The sequence below is a fragment of the Cebidichthys violaceus genome, unplaced genomic scaffold (genome assembly GCF_023349555.1).
Source record: "Cebidichthys violaceus isolate CVI_PGR_0920_01 unplaced genomic scaffold, fCebVio1.0.p SCAF_43, whole genome shotgun sequence".
In the NCBI taxonomy this organism is placed as follows: domain Eukaryota; kingdom Metazoa; phylum Chordata; class Actinopteri; order Perciformes; family Stichaeidae; genus Cebidichthys; species Cebidichthys violaceus.
This window is the reverse complement of record NW_027176628.1, coordinates 632,148-649,357: the sequence shown is the minus strand read 5'-3', so window position 1 is coordinate 649,357 and position 17,210 is coordinate 632,148. Positions and strand designations below refer to the sequence as shown.

The 17,210-nt window shown below is 45.1% G+C and overlaps 2 protein-coding genes across 3 annotated transcripts; one reads left to right on the top strand and one right to left on the bottom strand.

The window, feature by feature from the left end:
* Positions 1 to 40: 40 nt before the first annotated feature.
* cars1 (cysteinyl-tRNA synthetase 1) lies at positions 41 to 13,383 on the top strand. Of its 2 annotated transcripts, XM_068728796.1 has the most exons (23): positions 41 to 161; positions 1,817 to 2,041; positions 2,787 to 2,878; positions 4,035 to 4,123; positions 4,202 to 4,298; positions 5,441 to 5,539; positions 6,038 to 6,187; positions 6,301 to 6,441; positions 6,533 to 6,621; positions 6,707 to 6,828; positions 6,931 to 7,043; positions 7,121 to 7,249; positions 7,508 to 7,637; positions 7,977 to 8,080; positions 8,178 to 8,275; positions 8,382 to 8,571; positions 9,470 to 9,538; positions 9,679 to 9,760; positions 10,490 to 10,570; positions 10,699 to 10,766; positions 11,195 to 11,254; positions 11,371 to 11,454; positions 12,007 to 13,383. In XM_068728796.1, the coding sequence occupies exons 1-23, from the start codon at positions 140 to 142 to the stop codon at positions 12,133 to 12,135; spliced, it is 2,463 nt and encodes an 820-aa protein (XP_068584897.1). In that variant the 5' UTR covers positions 41 to 139; the 3' UTR covers positions 12,136 to 13,383. The 2 variants fall into 2 exon arrangements, with proteins under 2 accessions (XP_068584897.1, XP_068584898.1); XM_068728797.1 differs by lacking the exon at positions 1,817 to 2,041.
* A 277-nt stretch (positions 13,384 to 13,660) lies between these two features.
* crybgx (crystallin beta gamma X) lies at positions 13,661 to 16,204 on the bottom strand. Its single transcript, XM_068728855.1, has 6 exons — positions 16,161 to 16,204; positions 15,756 to 15,804; positions 14,973 to 15,094; positions 14,518 to 14,653; positions 14,047 to 14,186; positions 13,661 to 13,793 (listed from the first exon to the last, which is right to left on the bottom strand). The coding sequence occupies exons 1-6, from the start codon at positions 16,202 to 16,204 to the stop codon at positions 13,661 to 13,663; spliced, it is 624 nt and encodes a 207-aa protein (XP_068584956.1).
* Between the last annotated feature and the right edge of the window lie 1,006 nt (positions 16,205 to 17,210).

Sequence of the window (17,210 nt, the reverse complement as noted above, 5' to 3'; positions counted from 1 at the left end):
TTATTAACGTCCCCCCGCACTCAGGTTGGAAACACCTTTGGTTCCGGTTCCTACCTCTTGCGTTCAGTTACTCGGGTTCTTCTTCCGGACACGTTATTGTTGCATCAGCATCATCCAACCATCCGAAGCGCGTGCAGCTATGTCGTCCTCAGCAGAGCCAGGTACCGTAAATCTTGTTTGTTTGTTTGTTTGTTTATCCCGTTAAAAGACGCGTTAGCACGGTGTAATGCGCGTTTCACGAGCTGTCACAGCCAGCAGGCTAACGTCAGCTCTGCTAGCTACAGCCACAGCTAACAGGTAACACCGGCCAGTTAAATGACACGAACCGAACCGCCGTTAAAAGCGGACCGTTACAACGTCACGAGGCTTTCTAGTGGAGAAAACACATTGTATATATTATATATATCACAGTATTTATCACAGTATTGTATTTAAGTACACTGACTGTTATCGTTGGTACAGGATGTTGAATGTTTGGTTTGGTGTGTCCTGAAAAAATGATGTAAATAAAACAAAAGAAATCTTTCGACTGATTAAAATTAATTTAAAATAAATACATTTATTAATTAATTAAAAATAACTTTATTTAATTAAAAAAAAAAAAAAATATATATATATATATATATAATTAAAATTTAAAAACTGATGGAAATTAGTTATAGCTAAACATTTAACAGCAGCTTATTTTCATCACAACCACAAAACTGTAATTTATTTATTCAATCTTTATGTTAAATCAGATTATTTCTTTTTTTTTTTTTTTTTTTTTTACTGGATGACGCACAGTTGCATCATCCAGTTCGATCCGTTTTAGTTTCTGTTTGACAAGTCAAGTCTATTTTATTAAGGCACCAAAGGTCCTGAGACCCTTTTGGAATCACTTGTATTATTATTATTATAGATATTATTATAGTTGTTGAATCATCTGTACTATAAGAAAACATGGCTCTACTGCTCCTTTAAGTCCTGTATCCAGTAGAACATCTGTTCATACAAAACATCATTTAAACTCTTCTCTTCTTAAAGCGACACGACTTTCTTTGTCACATAAGTTGAGTTTATTATTTCATAATATACGTTTAATTGTTTGTACATGTTTGCTTTTTACTTTCAGTTTAGCACAGTTGCATCATCTTGTTTGATCTGTTATTATTATTAATATTATTATTATTAATAAGCAGTACTTTCATTATACTTAATCGTATGATGATGATTATTATAATTATTGTTATTGTTATAATAATAATAATAATAATAATAATAATAATAATAATAATAATAAGACAAACTCAGCTCAGCTCTTTCAAAGCTCACAGTGACACTGAGGTGCAGCTCAGTGATGGAGGGTTACATGTGAATCATTGAGGACTCCGTTGTGTCCTGGTGGTCTGTGTAGACCCCTGTGTCCCCGTGTGAACCCGGATCAGGACCTGTTGTCTCGTGTCTCCTGGTTGATGGGAGGTCATTCTGCGGTGTGTTTGGAGGCTACTCCTCCTCCTCCAGCTTCTCTTTCTGTTTCTTTCTCTCTCACCTTCAGTTTCCATTTGACGTTGTTTTTGTGTTTCACACTGTTTGATCAGCTCAGTTCAGTTTCACTCTTAGTCGCTGGTCGTCTGTGAAGCGGTGTGTGTTCTCCACAGACTGTTACTTCAGAGGGATCCACTGGTCAAGATTATTTGATATTTTGGAGCTTTTGTCACCTATAATCTGTAGGATTTAGTTTAAATGTGACCGTGTGATCTGAGCCCGTTCTCCGGTGAGCCCGCGGTCCCCGGTCGGTAACCCTCTGCGACTGTGTGCCCTCTTGTTTCTGCAGCCTTTGAGTTTGGCTTCTTGCTTCAGATAAGCGAGGAGGCCGCGCTGGCGGCGGCCCTGAACGACTACCTGACCCCGCGCAGCTACCTGGCCGGGTTCGGCCCCTCCCAGGCCGACCAGAGGGCCTTTAGGCTCCTCCGCGGACCCCCAGACCCGCGGCATGTCCACGCTCTGCGCTGGTACAGACACATGGAGGCCCTGCGGGACCTCCGCCCCGAGAGCAGCAGTGAGTAGACGGTGGTCTGGATGTCTCAGGTCCGGAGACCGAAAAGGCAGCTCTAACGTGTCCGTCTGCAAAACACACACTGACGTGCATGAAGCCTGAAGACATTTCAGTTTGGTTGAGTTTCAGCTTTGACTCGTCACGGCAGCCGAGCGAGAGAGAGAGAGAGAGAGAGAGAGAGAGAGAGAGAGAGAGAGAGAGAGAGAGAGAGAGAGAGAGAGAGAGAGAGAGAGAGAGAGAGAGAGAGAGAGGTTATCACTGTTTAAACAAGACGGCAGCAGCTGGAGAAAACCTCACCAGTCAGCCAGAAGTAAGGGGACGTTAAATACCGCGACACCCCCCCCCCCCCCCCCCCATGCTCTGTGTGGCTCTGATGGCTGGTCTTCTTCTTCTCTCTTCTCTTAAAGTGTAGATCCGGTATGAGTGACCACAGGCTGTGCTTTGAGAATGACTCTTGTGGAGGCAGATTGTTCTCTTCTCCTGAGATGAGATTGAGTTCCATCGTTCCTCAGACTTTGAGCCGCATGTTGCTGTTGCTGTTGTTGTTGTTGTTGTTGTTGCTGTTGTTGTTGTTGCTGTTGTTGCTGCTGCCTTTACTGGAGATCTAACAGAATAAGCATCATGATAACAGTTGTTGAGCACTAAACATGAGTACATCAGTAGACCTGAGGAGGTTCAGAGACGTGTTTTACAGCTTCAGTAACGTTTCAACATGTTTGAATCGTCTTTCTGTGTTTCTGTCTTCCAGTGAAAGGAAAGAGAGTTCAGCCGACATGGTGTCCACCAGCAGGGACAGATGTCCCTCAACTCCACCTCTACAACAGCCTGACCAGAGCAAAGGTAGGAGGGGGGTGGAGGAGGGGAGGAGGAGGGAGGAGGAGGGGAGGAAGAAGGGGAGAGGAGGAGGAGAGAAGGAGGGGAGGAAGAAGGGGAGAGGAGGGGGAGGAGGAGGGGGAGAGAAGGAGGGGAGGAAGAAGGGGAGGGGAGGGGAGGAGGAGGAGGAGGGGAGGAAGAAGGGGAGAGAAGGAGGGGAGAAAGAAGGGGAGAGGAGAGGAGGAGGAGGAGGGGAGGAAGAGGGGAGAAGAAGGGGAGAGAAGGAGGGGAGGAAGAAGGGGAGAGGAGGGGAGGAGGAGGAGGAGGGGATGAGGGAGGGAGGGGAGGGAGAGGAGAGGAGAGGAGGGGAGGAAGAAGGGGAGAGAAGGAGGGGAGGAAGAAGGGGAGAGGAGGGGAGGAGGAGGAGGAGGAGGGGATGAGGGAGGGGAGGGGAGGGGGAGAGGAGAGGAGGAGGAGGGAGGGAGGGAGAGGAGAGGAGTGGAGGAGGAGGGGATGAGGAAGGGGAGGGGAGGGGAGGAGGATGAGGAAGGGGAGAGGAGAGGAGAGGAGGGGAGGGGAGGAGGATGAGAGGAGGGGAGGAGGATGAGGAAGGGGAGAGGAGAGGAGGGGAGGAAGAAGAGGAGGGGAGGAGGATGAGGAAGGGAGAGGAGAGGAGGGGAGGAGGAAGGGGAGAGGAGGGGAGGAGGATGAGGAAGGGGAGAGGAGAGGAGAGGAGAGGAGGGGAGAGGAGAGGAGAGGGGAGGAGGAGAGGAGGAGAGGAGGAGGCCACTATATCTAATCCTTGTCTTTGTGGTGGATGATGCAGGAGATGAACTTGGTCTCAGGTCTGTTCTCTCTTGAACTCTCTTGAGGTTCTGGTCCTCAGAGAGGAAGTAGAGCGGTGTCTGTTTGTCTGTAGTTTCACATGTTGTGGTTGTGAGCAGAGAGAGTTTACAAAGTGAAGCTGTCCGGTGTGTGACGCTTCTCTGTATGAAGACAGTCACTCCTCCGATGGAGGTGAAGCTCCTGAGAGCAGAGTCTCTGGATGACTGGAGGAGGAGTCTTGTGTGTCTAAAGATGAAACGCTCCTTCTAGCAGCACTAATGACTCCTATGAATGTTAGAGCTCACACAGCCTCTCCTCTGTTGCTCTGGTGTATCGTGTGATGCCCTCTGTGTTTCAGGAGCCGTTCGTTCCTCAGAAGGGGAACCGGGTCTCGTGGTACTGCTGTGGACCGACGGTGTACGACGCCTCCCACATGGGACACGCCAGGTAAACTGGTCCCACACGGCGCTGAGGACGGATGGTCAGTGAACTGACTAATGGTTGCATCGTCTGCTCTCTGTTCAGATCCTACATATCTTTTGATATTCTGCGGAGGATCCTGAAGGACTACTTCAAGTACGACGTCTTCTACTGCATCAACATCACAGACATCGACGACAAAGTGAGTCTCAGTTCATGAGAGACTTTAACCCTCCGAACGTTTATCAGAGCGAGAAGCTGTGAAGGCCGCCATTATCCTCAGAGTGTCATCTGTACGACGGTCCTTGAACACATCATGTGTGACGAAACACTTCAGAAAACACAACCGGAGCTAAAACTGAAACTGTGATATTTAATCAACAACATTTTATTCTTCATGTTCTCATTTCAAATATGACCACAAATAAAACGTTCACTTTAACCAGATGAACTCCTCATGAAACTATGACGTCATGATTGATTCATCTGAGACCAACAGTCATGTGACCAGAAATCAGAGAAACTCTGAGTGAACTTCAGGAAGTGAACACAGAGAGGAGAGAGGAGAGAGGAGGAGAGGAGAGGAGAGGAGAGGAGAGGAGAGGAGAGGAGAGGGGAGAGGAGAGGAGAGGAGAGGAGAGGAGAGGAGAGGAGAGGAGAGGAGGCGTGTACAAAGACTTGTTCTAGTTCTCTCTACTTCTAGTCATGATGGTCATGAAGAGGAGCAGGACTTTTATTTTGTAGTAACTTTAAGGCTACAGAGAGGAACATAAATTAACATATTCCAGTTTTAGATTTTTCTTTTACATCATTCATGTTTCTTTGCTTTTTTACAGTTTTCAATACAATATTTAATAGAAGAGGACAAATGTGTGTGTATATATATATATATATATATATTATATATATATATATATGTATATATGTATATATATATATATATATATATATATATATATATATATATATATATAAAGCTAGCCAACCCAAAGGCTGGAACATCAATCAATCATATCTTAATTATCTTTATTATCTTACTGTTCTAGACCCCTGTTAAACATGTTTTCAGATAAAAATGAAACATTTGAGATGCGATGTTGTAGTTTTGATTGGTTTGTAGCTTCTTTCCTCTGTGAGACTCCTCATAAACCTCATAACCTGTAGTGACTGTGGATCATCACACACACAATGAGTTCTAGTTCAGTTCAGAGGTTTAACAAACGTAAGACATCACCATAGTAGTTCATGATGATAATGATGCAGTAAGTGTTTAGTTTAATTAAACTGATGCTGAAGGTTTCATACACAGTCTCTTATGGGCCGTCATGTGTTCCCTCCTCTCAGATCATTAAGAGGGCCCGGCAGAACCACCTCCTGGACCAGTACAAGGAGAAACAGCCACAAGCTGCTCAAATCCTGCAGGACGTCCTGAGCGCCAAAGAGGTGAGACACGAACTCTCCTATTACGCTTTAATGCGACAACGAAGAGCTTCTAGAGACGCCTGTCAATCACTGTAGCCCCGCCCCTAAAGCACCCCCTGCTTTATGGTCTACTAGAGACCTGTCAATCACACTGTAGCCCCGCCCCTAAAGCACACCCTGCTTTATGGTCTTCTAGAGACGCCTGTCAATCACTGTAGCCCCGCCCCTAGAGCATACCCTGCTTTATGGTCTACTAGAGACCTGTCAATCACAGTGTAGCCCCGCCCCTAAAGCATACCCTGCTTTATGGTCTACTAGAGACCTGTCAATCACAGTGTAGCCCCGCCCCTAAAGCATACCCTGCTGATGGTCTACTAGAGACCTGTCAATCACAGTGTAGCCCCGCCCCTAAAGCGTCCCCTGCTTTATGGTCTACTAGAGACCTGTCAATCACCGTGTAAATAAATAAGGGTAACAGTATAAAGAGATGTTTGGACTCACGCACGTGTTCATTTTCAGCCCTTTCAGGTCGTCTTGGCTTCGACGGTCGACCCGGATAAGAAGCAGATGCTGGAGCGGCTCGACGCTGCCGTCACAGCCGCTCTGCTGCCCCTGCAGGCGGCGATGGAGGGCAAAGCGGCCCCCGAGGCGGTGCGGCCTCTGGCCCAGGTGAGACCTTCGCTTTGGTCACTTCATCTCTTCGTGCTTCTCGTCTCGTAGCGGATCGTCCGACGTGTTGGGAATCTTTTTGGGGGTTTAATGTGTTCTTCGTTGTCTCTCAGGCGCTGCTGGACAACTCAAAGGACTTGCTGTCTGATTGGTTGGACAAGCAGTTTGGAAGTCAAGTCACAGAGAATTCCATCTTCTCCATTCTCCCTAATTATTGGGAGGGAGAGTACCACAAAGACATGGAGGCCCTGAACGTGAGTAGACAAAGTAACACGAAGCGATGCTGGATCTGATCCTCACATTGGACTACATGAACAGGTCATTAATCGTCTTTCTGACCACCAGGTTCTCCCTCCAGACGTTCTCACTCGAGTCAGCGAGTACGTGCCGGAGATCGTGGAGTTTGTGAGGAAGGTCGTGGCAAACGGTTACGGGTGAGGAAGAAACCCTTCTTCTCGTTCACGTCCTCCGTTAGCGGTGCAGTTTTTGGTAACGACTCCGTTCTCCCCGCGTTCACAGCTACGAGTCCAACGGCTCCGTGTACTTCAACACCTCGAAGTTTGACGCCAGTCCGCGGCACTCGTACGCCAAACTGGTGCCGGAGGCGGTCGGAGACCAGAAGGCTTTACAGGAGGGAGAAGGTACGACCCTGCTCATTTACGCCACCAGAAGTGTGGTTTCTCTCCACATCCTCGTCGTTATGTCGCTGTGTTTATGTTCACGTGTCCCCTGTGGTCCTGCAGGAGACCTGAGCATCTCCGCCGACCAGCTGAGTGAGAAGAAGTCCCCCAATGACTTCGCCCTGTGGAAGGCCTCCAAGCCCGGGGAGCCTTCGTGGGACTCTCTGTGGGGGAAGGTGAGAGCTCCTCCCCCCCCCCCCCGTGATTGATGCCACGTTGATTCGTTATTTGAACGTCGTTCTGTTGTTCTCAGGGACGGCCCGGCTGGCACATTGAATGTTCGGCGATGGCCGGCTCCATCTTGGGGGAGTCCATGGACATCCACGGGGGGGGGTTCGATCTCCGATTCCCCCATCACGACAACGAGCTGGCTCAGTCTGAGGTACGCAAACCACACAGGTCGCTCACTTCGTTGTGAGCCGTTTCACGGAGGAACTACTTTCTTTCTACTTAATCTCCCATCTCTCTGTGATTCTCATCTTTTCACTTATTTCACCGATTGAGTCGCGTCCGTACGCTAAAGCTTGAAGCGGTCACGAGCAGCCGGCTGACGTAGCTGTAGCACACAGACTGGGACGTCGTCCTCTTAATCTGTGCTAAACAACAGGACGTTAAAGCAGTGTGCTCGTTCTCCTCGCAGGCTTTCTTTGAGAACGACCACTGGGTCCGATACTTCCTGCACACCGGACACCTGACCATCGCCGGCTGCAAGATGTCCAAATCTCTGAAGAACTTCATCACTATTAAAGACGCCTTGGTGAAGAACACAGGTGAGTCTCCCGACTATGACGTATGAAGATCTGTCTGCAGACTAAACTGAAGCACATTAAGCTAACTCCCCTTAAAGGGACAGTTCAGCTGAAGTGTGTTTGTGTGAGGTTCTTCTCCTAACAGAATGTTCTCACCTCGTTACCTTCCTGTCAGAGAGCTGAAGTCTGTTTCTATAAACTCATCTACTGTAGTAGAACTCTGACTGTGGAGAACCTCTCTCACACACACACACACACACACACACACACACACACACAGACACACACACACACTACTGAACATCCGTACTGTCCCTTTAAGCGTCCTCTGTAAGTGTCCTGTTTTCTCTCCTCCTGCAGCCCGTCAGCTCCGTCTGGCGTTCTTAATGCATTCCTGGAAAGACACCCTGGACTACTCCTCCAACACGATGGAGTCGGCCGTCCAGTACGAGAAGTTCATGAATGTGAGTCGACGATGAAATGAGAAGAGTATATCTTTTTTTATATATATATTTTCTCATTAATCAGCTGGGTTTTTTTTGTGCTCTTTTCATGAGACAGGAGTTCTTCCTGAATGTGAAAGACATAATGCGAGCTCCTACTGACGTCACCGGTCGCTTTGAGAAGTGGGAGGCGGCAGAGGTGGAGCTCAACAACAGGTGAGAGAGTGAAGACGATGGTCTCGGCCCTCCTGAAATCTAAAAACACAAGCTTCGAAAGCATTTGAATGCAGCTCGAATGCTTCTTTGTGTTTTTTCTCCCCAGTTTCTACGACAGGAAGTCCGCCGTCCACGAGGCTCTGTGCGACAACGTGGACACTCGCACCGCCGTGGAGGAGATGAGGGTGCTGGTCGGCCTCAGCAACAGCTACATCGCCGGCAGGAAGAGCGCCAAGCTGAGGCCCAACCGCATGCTGGTGGAGAGCATCGCCGCGTACCTCACCGACATGCTGAAGGTGAGCGCCGCGTCGCCGCGTTCATTAGCTCGTCACGTAGCGACGCAGAAAGCTACGGTGGTCTTGACTGGACGGAAGGAGACGCAGCTGACTGTTGGACCTCTAGGAGCTGATGTAATCAAACAGCAGCAGCAGTAAAGGAAGTAAAAAGAGGGTTTGAATGATGGATAATGTTACTTTGTGTTTGGATTTAATGGTTTGATTTAAGAGTACACTACAGTACCGTTTACACGACACTCCATGTGAACTGTGAGGACTGCCCGTTGGCCCGAAGGCCCGTGGTTCCAAAACAACAATAGTTTGAAAAACGTCCCATTTGAGCGGGAAACAAACCCGACGTCCTGTTATCACCAAAATAAAAGCCCACTGCTCTGAAGAAGACGGAGTTCAGTGACTGTCTGCGTTAATACTTTACAGACGGCTTTCAGTCCAACAGGACGTCGTTTGAGCTGTTGGGACTTTCAGAATAAAAAGAACTTTATTGTTCGCCCTGCTTTCTGTATTTAGTTTTGCAGATCATGAAGCCTCCACTAGGTGGCAGTGTGAGCTTGACTTTTACTTCTTTCTTTTTTTTAAACCCCCCAAAAAATGGAAAAGGCCTCATTATGACTGAAAATAATCAAAAGAACGGAGTGATTATTTAAACACGTCTTCACTGCTTTCATGTAAACTAAACGCTGTGATTCTGAGCATTCTGGGTAATGTAGTACAGCACACATACACACTGTTCACTTTATGTTCAGACACATTAGTGAGCTCTAACTTGATTATTGTGAGGTGAAATATGTGTAGCTGCTTTTAATGTACTTTATTATCTGGTGGGTCGTGTGATGCTAATGCTAACCTAGCTTCTGTGTGATGTGATCAAACCCGCTGACATGAGGCGTTTGTCGTGTAGATATTTGGAGCCATTGAAGGATCGGAGCCCATCGGGTTCCCAGTGGGAGGACAAAGTCAGAGCGCCGACGTAAGTCAAGAGACTCGTCTGTTTCTGCTGATGATGGAATGAATCCGTTAACGTTGATTATGAATGAATGATGAGCGTGTGAATCACAAAGGTGATTTGTTGTTGCATTATTAAAATTATGTTTTGTTTGTGTTTTCCAGCTGGAGGCCACGGTGATGCCGTACCTCACGGTGCTGTCAGACTTCAGAGAGGGCGTCCGAAAAATCGCCCGAGAGCAGAAAGGTAAGAACTTTTATTTAAAAAAGATATGTTTGAAGTTCTGTTCTCATGTTTACATCTGCTTAGAATATCATGTTAGTGTTAGCGAATCAGAGAAAGTAGAAACATTTATCATCATATTTCAACACTTTTTACCGTCATAGTTTTTCTTCAGGGTCTATTTATTTTATTTATTTTATTTATTTTATTTATTTTATCTTTACTTTTATTTTATCTTTACTTTTATTTTATCTTTATTTTTATTTATTTTATTTATTTTATTTATTTTATTTATTTTATTTATTTTAATTTTAGTTTTACTTTTATTTTATCTTTACTTTTATTTATTTTATTTATTTTATTTTTACTTTTATTTTTACTTTTATTATATTTCATTATACTTCATTTTATTTATACTTTTATTTTATTTCATTATATTTTATTTTTTTACTTTTATTTATTTTATTTATTTATTTTTTTTATTTATTTTATTTTTACTTTTATTTTTACTTTTATTATATTTCATTATACTTCATTTTATTTATACTTTTATTTTATTTCATTATATTGTATTTTCTTTAATTTATTTCCTTTCATTTTATTTATATTTTATTTTTCTTATTGTTTTACTTTATTTAATTGTATTTATTTAATTTTATTTAATTACATTTTTATTTATTTTATTTCATTATATTTCATTGTATTTCATTTTAATTCCTTTCCTTTTATTTGACCTGATCTTATGTAATCTAGTGACGGAGTTGCTGCAGCTGTGTGACGTCGTCCGTGACGACACGTTACCGGAGCTCGGAGTCCGACTTGAAGATCATGAAGGTAACAGAACGGAGAACCTTCATCTTCTGTCCTCTTCCAGGCTCCCGGGATCGAAGCGTGAAGCTGATGGTGAATAATGAACGCGTCTCCTCATTGAATCACTCGCTGTGTCCTCACTGTGTCCTCAGGTCTGCCCACAGTGGTGAAGCTAGTGGACAAGGAGACATTACTGAAGGAGAGAGAGGAGAAGAAGCAGGTGAGGGAGGAGTCAAGAGGACGTGATGATTACAAATACAAACACAGTGACTTTCCTGTAAAACTGGAAGCATTGTTTTTAAACTATAGGATACGACACAAAGGATCATGGGTAAATAGCTAAACTGTTGTACAGACTGAAGCTACTGAAAGCTCTGTTATTGAGTTTCCTCTTAGAGAAACCCTCCGAGTGACTGTGAGTTCCCTCTGGTAAACAGTTACAGTGTGCATGTCTCGGGCTTTTATTGTGAAAAGCGCTGCCTTTGTCAAAGTTAGAGAGCAGTAATAAAGTGTGTCGTCTTGTGTCGGCACAGCGTCACGGCAGACCGCTGCACAAGAAGGGACTATTTATCATCAGGGATGTTTAAAAAGTCTGAACTCTAACATTACGGTGATGTGTGAACTCTGCTGGTTTCTCTTCTCTCACAGATGGAAGCGGAGAAGAAGAGGAAGAAGGAGGAAGCTGCCAAGAAGAAACAGGAGCAAGAGGTAGCTCAGACGTTCCACTCGTTTGGTTTCTCTTGATCCACAATCCAGTTCACTCACGCGTGTCTTCTTCTTCTTCTTCTTCTTCTTCTTCTTCTTCTGCTGCTGCTGTGTTTCAGATGGCTAAACTGGCAAAGATGAAGGTGCCTCCGGGTGAAATGTTTCGCACAGAAACCGACAAGTATTCCAAGTTTGACGAAACGGTAAATCCCCCGAGTTCAGAAGAACTATTTACAGCAGGAGCAGAAATATTGTAGTTTGATTTGAGGAGAATTTACACTAAAATAAACCAAAATCTCAACATAGTTCACGTACAACAATATTGATGCCTGTAGCGTCTCTCCTTAAGTACAATTTAGAAGTACTTGTGCTTTACCTGAGTATTTCTGTTTTATGGTACTTTATAATTATACTCCACTATCAAGTATTATAATCCAGTAGTATCATATATGTGATTCTACATCATGAGTACTTTTACCATTGGTACTCTTGAGTATATTTTAATGCTAATACTTAAGTACTTTTTACTGAAGTACATTTTGAATGCATTACTTTACCTTGTGAAAGAGTAAAGTACTCTGTTATTGTTTTACTACTTTTAAGTAAAAGATCTGATGGAAACATTCTTTTGCATTTTTATCGGTTTTCTATAAGTTGGGTGTAATTTGAGACAGAAAACTCATCAGAATGAAGTTGTTGTTGTTGACGTTGTTGTTGTTGTTGTTGTTGTTGACGTTGTTGTTGTTGTTAAACAGGGTTTCCCCACTCATGACGTGGAGGGGAAGGAGCTGAGCAAAGGACAAATCAAGAAGCTGAGGAAGCTCTTCGAGGCCCAAGAGAAACTACACAAGGAGCATCTTCAGACGAACCAAAATGGAGACTGATTGTGTTCACAAACTGTCCTCCCCCTCCTCTTCCGCCTCCTCTTCTTCCTCCTCTTCTTCCTCCCCCTCCTCCTTCCTCTTCTTCCTCCTCTTCTTCCTCCCCGTCTTCCTCCTCCTCTTCTTCCTCCCCCTCCTCCTTCCTCTTCTTCCTCCTCTTCTTCCTCCCCGTCTTCCTCCTTCCTCTTCTTCTTCCTCCCCCTCCTCCTTCATCTTCTTCCTCCCCATCTTCCTCCTTCCTCTTCTTCTTCCTCCCCCTCCTCCACCACCCTTTCCCGCTCCTTCCTCTTCTTCCTCCCCCTCCTCCTCCTCCTCCTCCTCCTCCTCCTCCTCCTCCTCCTCTCTGCAGAATAAATGTTTAGGTCAGAGATGCTGGGTCATCGTTTGTCTCTCTATCTGTTTTGGATCAGAAGTCGACGTGATAAAAAGTGATTTTATTTTATATTGTAGAGACGGTTAATCTTCAGTTCATTCATCGTGTTTCTAAAAGAGGAAGACGAGACCTGAAGTGAGGCGTTCTGATGTTTTGGACTGAAACACAGTCAGTCAGTCGAAGGATGAAATAGATTATTTTTACTGTATGATTCAACTTTTGAGTTTTGTTTTGTTTCCATCAATGAATACAGGAAACGTTGCAGCTCTAGAAGTCGACTAGATCTCTTTATAAAAACTGAATAAAAAGTACAAATCATGGTGTTTTTATCAGAACACTGAGGGGAAGTTGTTTCAACAGGAACTCTTCGGTATCGTTGGATCAATAACCGGTGTTTGTGTTTAAACGACGTGTTTGTATGTGATGCAGTGCACAGATAAAGAGTTAGAAACATGACTGGTGTTCTTCAGCTTCTGCACGAAACATTCTCTGTACCTTCAATACGTTAAGTAACTCAGTACTTTTCTTTTTTTTTTTACAGTGTTTTTGGGGTCGTTTCACTTGCATGTTCTGTAAAATCACTGGATTTGTCTTAAAGCGTAAAGCTGCTGATGTTCCGTAGTTTTATTTTGAAATGAAAAAACCAAAACACACGACGTGTTCATCCGCCTCTGAATTCTTCCTCACGTCTTCTTTCTGACTTAAAAACACCTTCAACAACCTATCAAGGTTCATTTGAGCGGGGACTACTTTCAGCGGCGGATTAAGACGCATTTGGCGCTCCAGTGAGTCCAGAGGGAAATCAATGCAGCGCTTGTCGTGTTCATTTTATGAGATCTGTTGCCAAATAGAACAATAAAGAAAACCACCATCTTCTACATCTGTGCAGCTGTTTTCTCACTGTGTGTGTGTGTGTGTGTGTGTGTGTGTGTGTGTGTGTGTGTGTCTAAAGTGAATCTCCACTTATTCATATTTACATCTGGCCTCAGATAATATTTAACATTTTTGCTGAACGACTCAAAATGAAAAAGAATCAAAACTCTAAACAAGTTATTTTTTTTTGTAAACAGTTTATTACTAAAATAGGTTTTGTAGTTCTTGTGTACAGCTGGAGGTTTCTTGTGTCGACGTCAGGAGGAGTCCTGCTGTCGGTGGTTAGTTGAAGCGGACTCGGCGCATTGAGCCCACGGTGCTGTTCTGGCTGCCCCAGTCCGAGAAGTTGTTGTAGTCGCGCTTCTCCAGGATGTAATGAGGCCCTCTGTAGTTCGGCTCCTGGTACACGGCCCACCTGCTCACACACACACACACACACACACACACACACACACACACACGTGTATAAACATCAGAACTATATGTTGAAGTCACAGAAAAGTGGACTTGGACTTCTGTAGAAACCTTTAAAGTAAATTGCAATTGTCCAATTAACAGCCGTTTGAAAGAGAATTATTCGGCATCTATGTTGACCGATCGCTTCGGTCCTCTTCCTGTTGGATCAGCTGATTGGCTGCTACAGAGAGCGGGCGGGACGTCTGACTTACGCTCCTCCGAGCACGCGGATGGAGGCGACTCGGTTGAGGCTGTAGCGGCTCATCAGGTTGGGGATGTCGTCCTGGATCTCCATCTTCTTACCGGAGAAGCCGGCTCGCTCAAACAGCTGAGCTTTGCCCGGGTTGTTGTCCTGGAAGGAGAAGAAGAAAAGAGAAACGTGAGTGTGAGTGTGTTCGCTCTGTGTCCGGGTTTTTAATTATTCCTCCAGACTCTGAAATCATGAGGACATTTAGTCTCATGTCTAATGATTCAGACTTTATTTTCTATTTATTTAGTTCATTATTCGTCTCGGTGATCGGCCCTTATCTTAACTTCAACATTTAATCAGTGACACTTTTATCAAACAGCCAGCAAATTACAGTCTGAACATGTTACATGTGTACAAGAGAAACAGCTGTTCCAGATGCAGCAGCTGTGATGTCTCCACATTGAATCCAGGTGTGCTGCTTCGTGCGTCTCACCTGTTTGACGGCGCGGACGGAGGACACGTGGTCCACCTGAGCGCACCACTTGTCATAGCAGTTGTACTCGCCCCGGTCCGACATGTCCCACAGGTACTGACGGCCCCGGAAGTTCTCATGCTCGTAACCGACCCATCTGTGAGAAAGAGGGACAACGTTTGAGGGTTTTGTTGATCCGTCTTAAATATGAACGGATTATGATGCAATAATAAATCTCTGAACATACGTATGGAAACCAGGTGAACCAGGTGAACCAGGTCCTAAATTCATGTTGAGATGATCTGCACCACTGGGTTTTAGGTGCATTCATTATATTTCACATTTACACGTTATGAGTTCCCCTCTTCAGATGGAAACATCTCCATTGTTGTCCACTATAATACTATGACCTTATTCTGCTCGTTGTCTGCCCGGGTCTCTCGTTGGACCCTCCGGTACTTTTGTTGTGGACTTACGCTCCGCTCTCCACCTGCACAGAGTTGCATCTCTCCGGGAAGTTCTTGTCGCTGATCCGGGCGCAGTCCGAGCTCAGGTCCAGCCGCCTGCCGGCGAAGTTCCGCTGCTCGAAAAGGGTCACCTGAGAGGCATGACATCACAGAAGCCAAAACGTCACCACTCCGGTGATCAGGTACGGGAGAAACATGTCAATACGTCTTCCTGGACACTTGGGCTAGTCATCGAGATATAATTACGCTGCATGACTACTCTGTTTAGATTAAACTATCCGGATTAAACTTGATTAGTGAACTTAAAGTAGCGGCATTTGTGGGATTTGGCGCCATCTAGCGGTGACGTTGCAGATCGCAAACCAACTGAATGGTCTCCAGTGTGTCCCGAGCGTGCAGGACGGTGAAAACGTGAACGTCCCTCTCTAGAGCCAGGGTTTGAATTTGTCCGCTCAGGGCTACTGTAGAAACATGAACGACTGTTTCACAACCTGCTGTGATACTGGGCTGCATGTTCAGGTGATCACACACCTTAAATATTACATTCCATCTCTGCCAATAGATCCCGCCAAACGCAACACACTGTACCTTTAAGAGGTGCCGGTGGGCGTATTCTTATCACGAACTGGACTGAGCTAGGCTAGCTGTTTCCCCCTGCCGCCAGTCTTTATGCTAAGCTACGTAGCTTAGAATAAATCAATGAAGTAATTAGAAATTCGTATTATATTAAAAAATAAAACGAGTATGTTACGCCACGAGTCAACACATCCTGACTCATGGTGCTGGACTCACCCTCCCACTGGACCCGTAGAAGGCACGTTGGAGCACAGACCCCAGCTTGCTGCAGATACAGAAACATTGAATCAATGAATGGTTACGTCACAAACACACCACTCCATAACGGGAACAGGAGACGGAACAACCACAGAGAAACCGAAGACCTGAGCCGCTGAAAAAAAACGATTCTAATATCTACTTTAACGTGTCGTGGTGCTCCAGCCTTTCAAAATAAAACCATCAACTTGCACTTAAACTGTACAGTTTGTGTGCATGTTTAGGGAAACTGGTGTTGGAGGCGTCGCAGAGAGCAGAGCATGAGAACCTCCACACCTCTGACCTGGAGGGGGGCGGGGGCGGGCTTGAGTTTGGGTTTGGGTTTGGGGGGTCTGACTCTGGAGCACGGCGCTCCTAACATACCTGGTTTGTTGGGCAAATCCTGGGACTTTAGTGAAGATGTTCATGTCCGCTCTGCGAGGCAACAAGGAGGCCCCTTAAATACAGCGAGGAGAGGAGAGGCCCGGCTGCTAGAACGCTCACAGAGGTTCTGCAACAGTCGCCATTGATATGCTAAACACACACACACACACACACACACACACAGGACCACGCTCATGCTGTCCTCACACACACTGCAAGTGCATGCAGAGCATAAAAAAAGAACATACAAACACACACACACACACACACACACACACACACACGCATCAATAGAAGTAGAGGGCTTCTGTTCACACTAACATGTAGAGGTGAAAGTGCAGAGGCAGCAGTTTTTGAGCTTTGAACAATTCAGCGTTTTTTGCACAACAATGCTCCTCACGACGATGTTTGTGTTCACGCTTTGTGCAGGGCAAAGCTCCAGAGAGGTCCTGACCCTGAAGGGGGGGGGGGGGCCTCTGTGAACCTGAATGTACGGATCAGACTGGGGTTCATCTGGTGCGAGTTCAACATGATTCACACGTCTCACGTGTCGTTCAGTGAAATGTTTTTCACACTTTTCTACAATCTGTCCAGTATGACAGAACAACAACAAAGTGTCAGTAGAGCAGGACTGTGAGTGACCCAGCTCAAGACCAGGACCCTGGAAGTATCGCTCTCCTCCTTTCTGATGTCACCGCTGACGCCTGAGCGTCTCCTGCTGCAGTGGAAACCTCACTTACCTGATTATTAGAGCAGCAGGTGTATTTGAGTGATCGGCGGTTGTTCTGCTGTATGACATCACTGTCTGTATGTTGATGGAATTAAATACAGTTTTAAATTCCATACAGTCATAGTTATTGGTCTCTAACTGGAGACGAGAGAAGCAATTATCAAAGACAACGCGCCATCATGTCCTCTATTATATTCTATTAAATTCTATTATATTCTATTATATTGTATTATATTATATTAAATTATATTATATTAAATTATATTATATTATATTATATTAAATTATATTCTATTAAATTATATTGTATTGTACTGTAT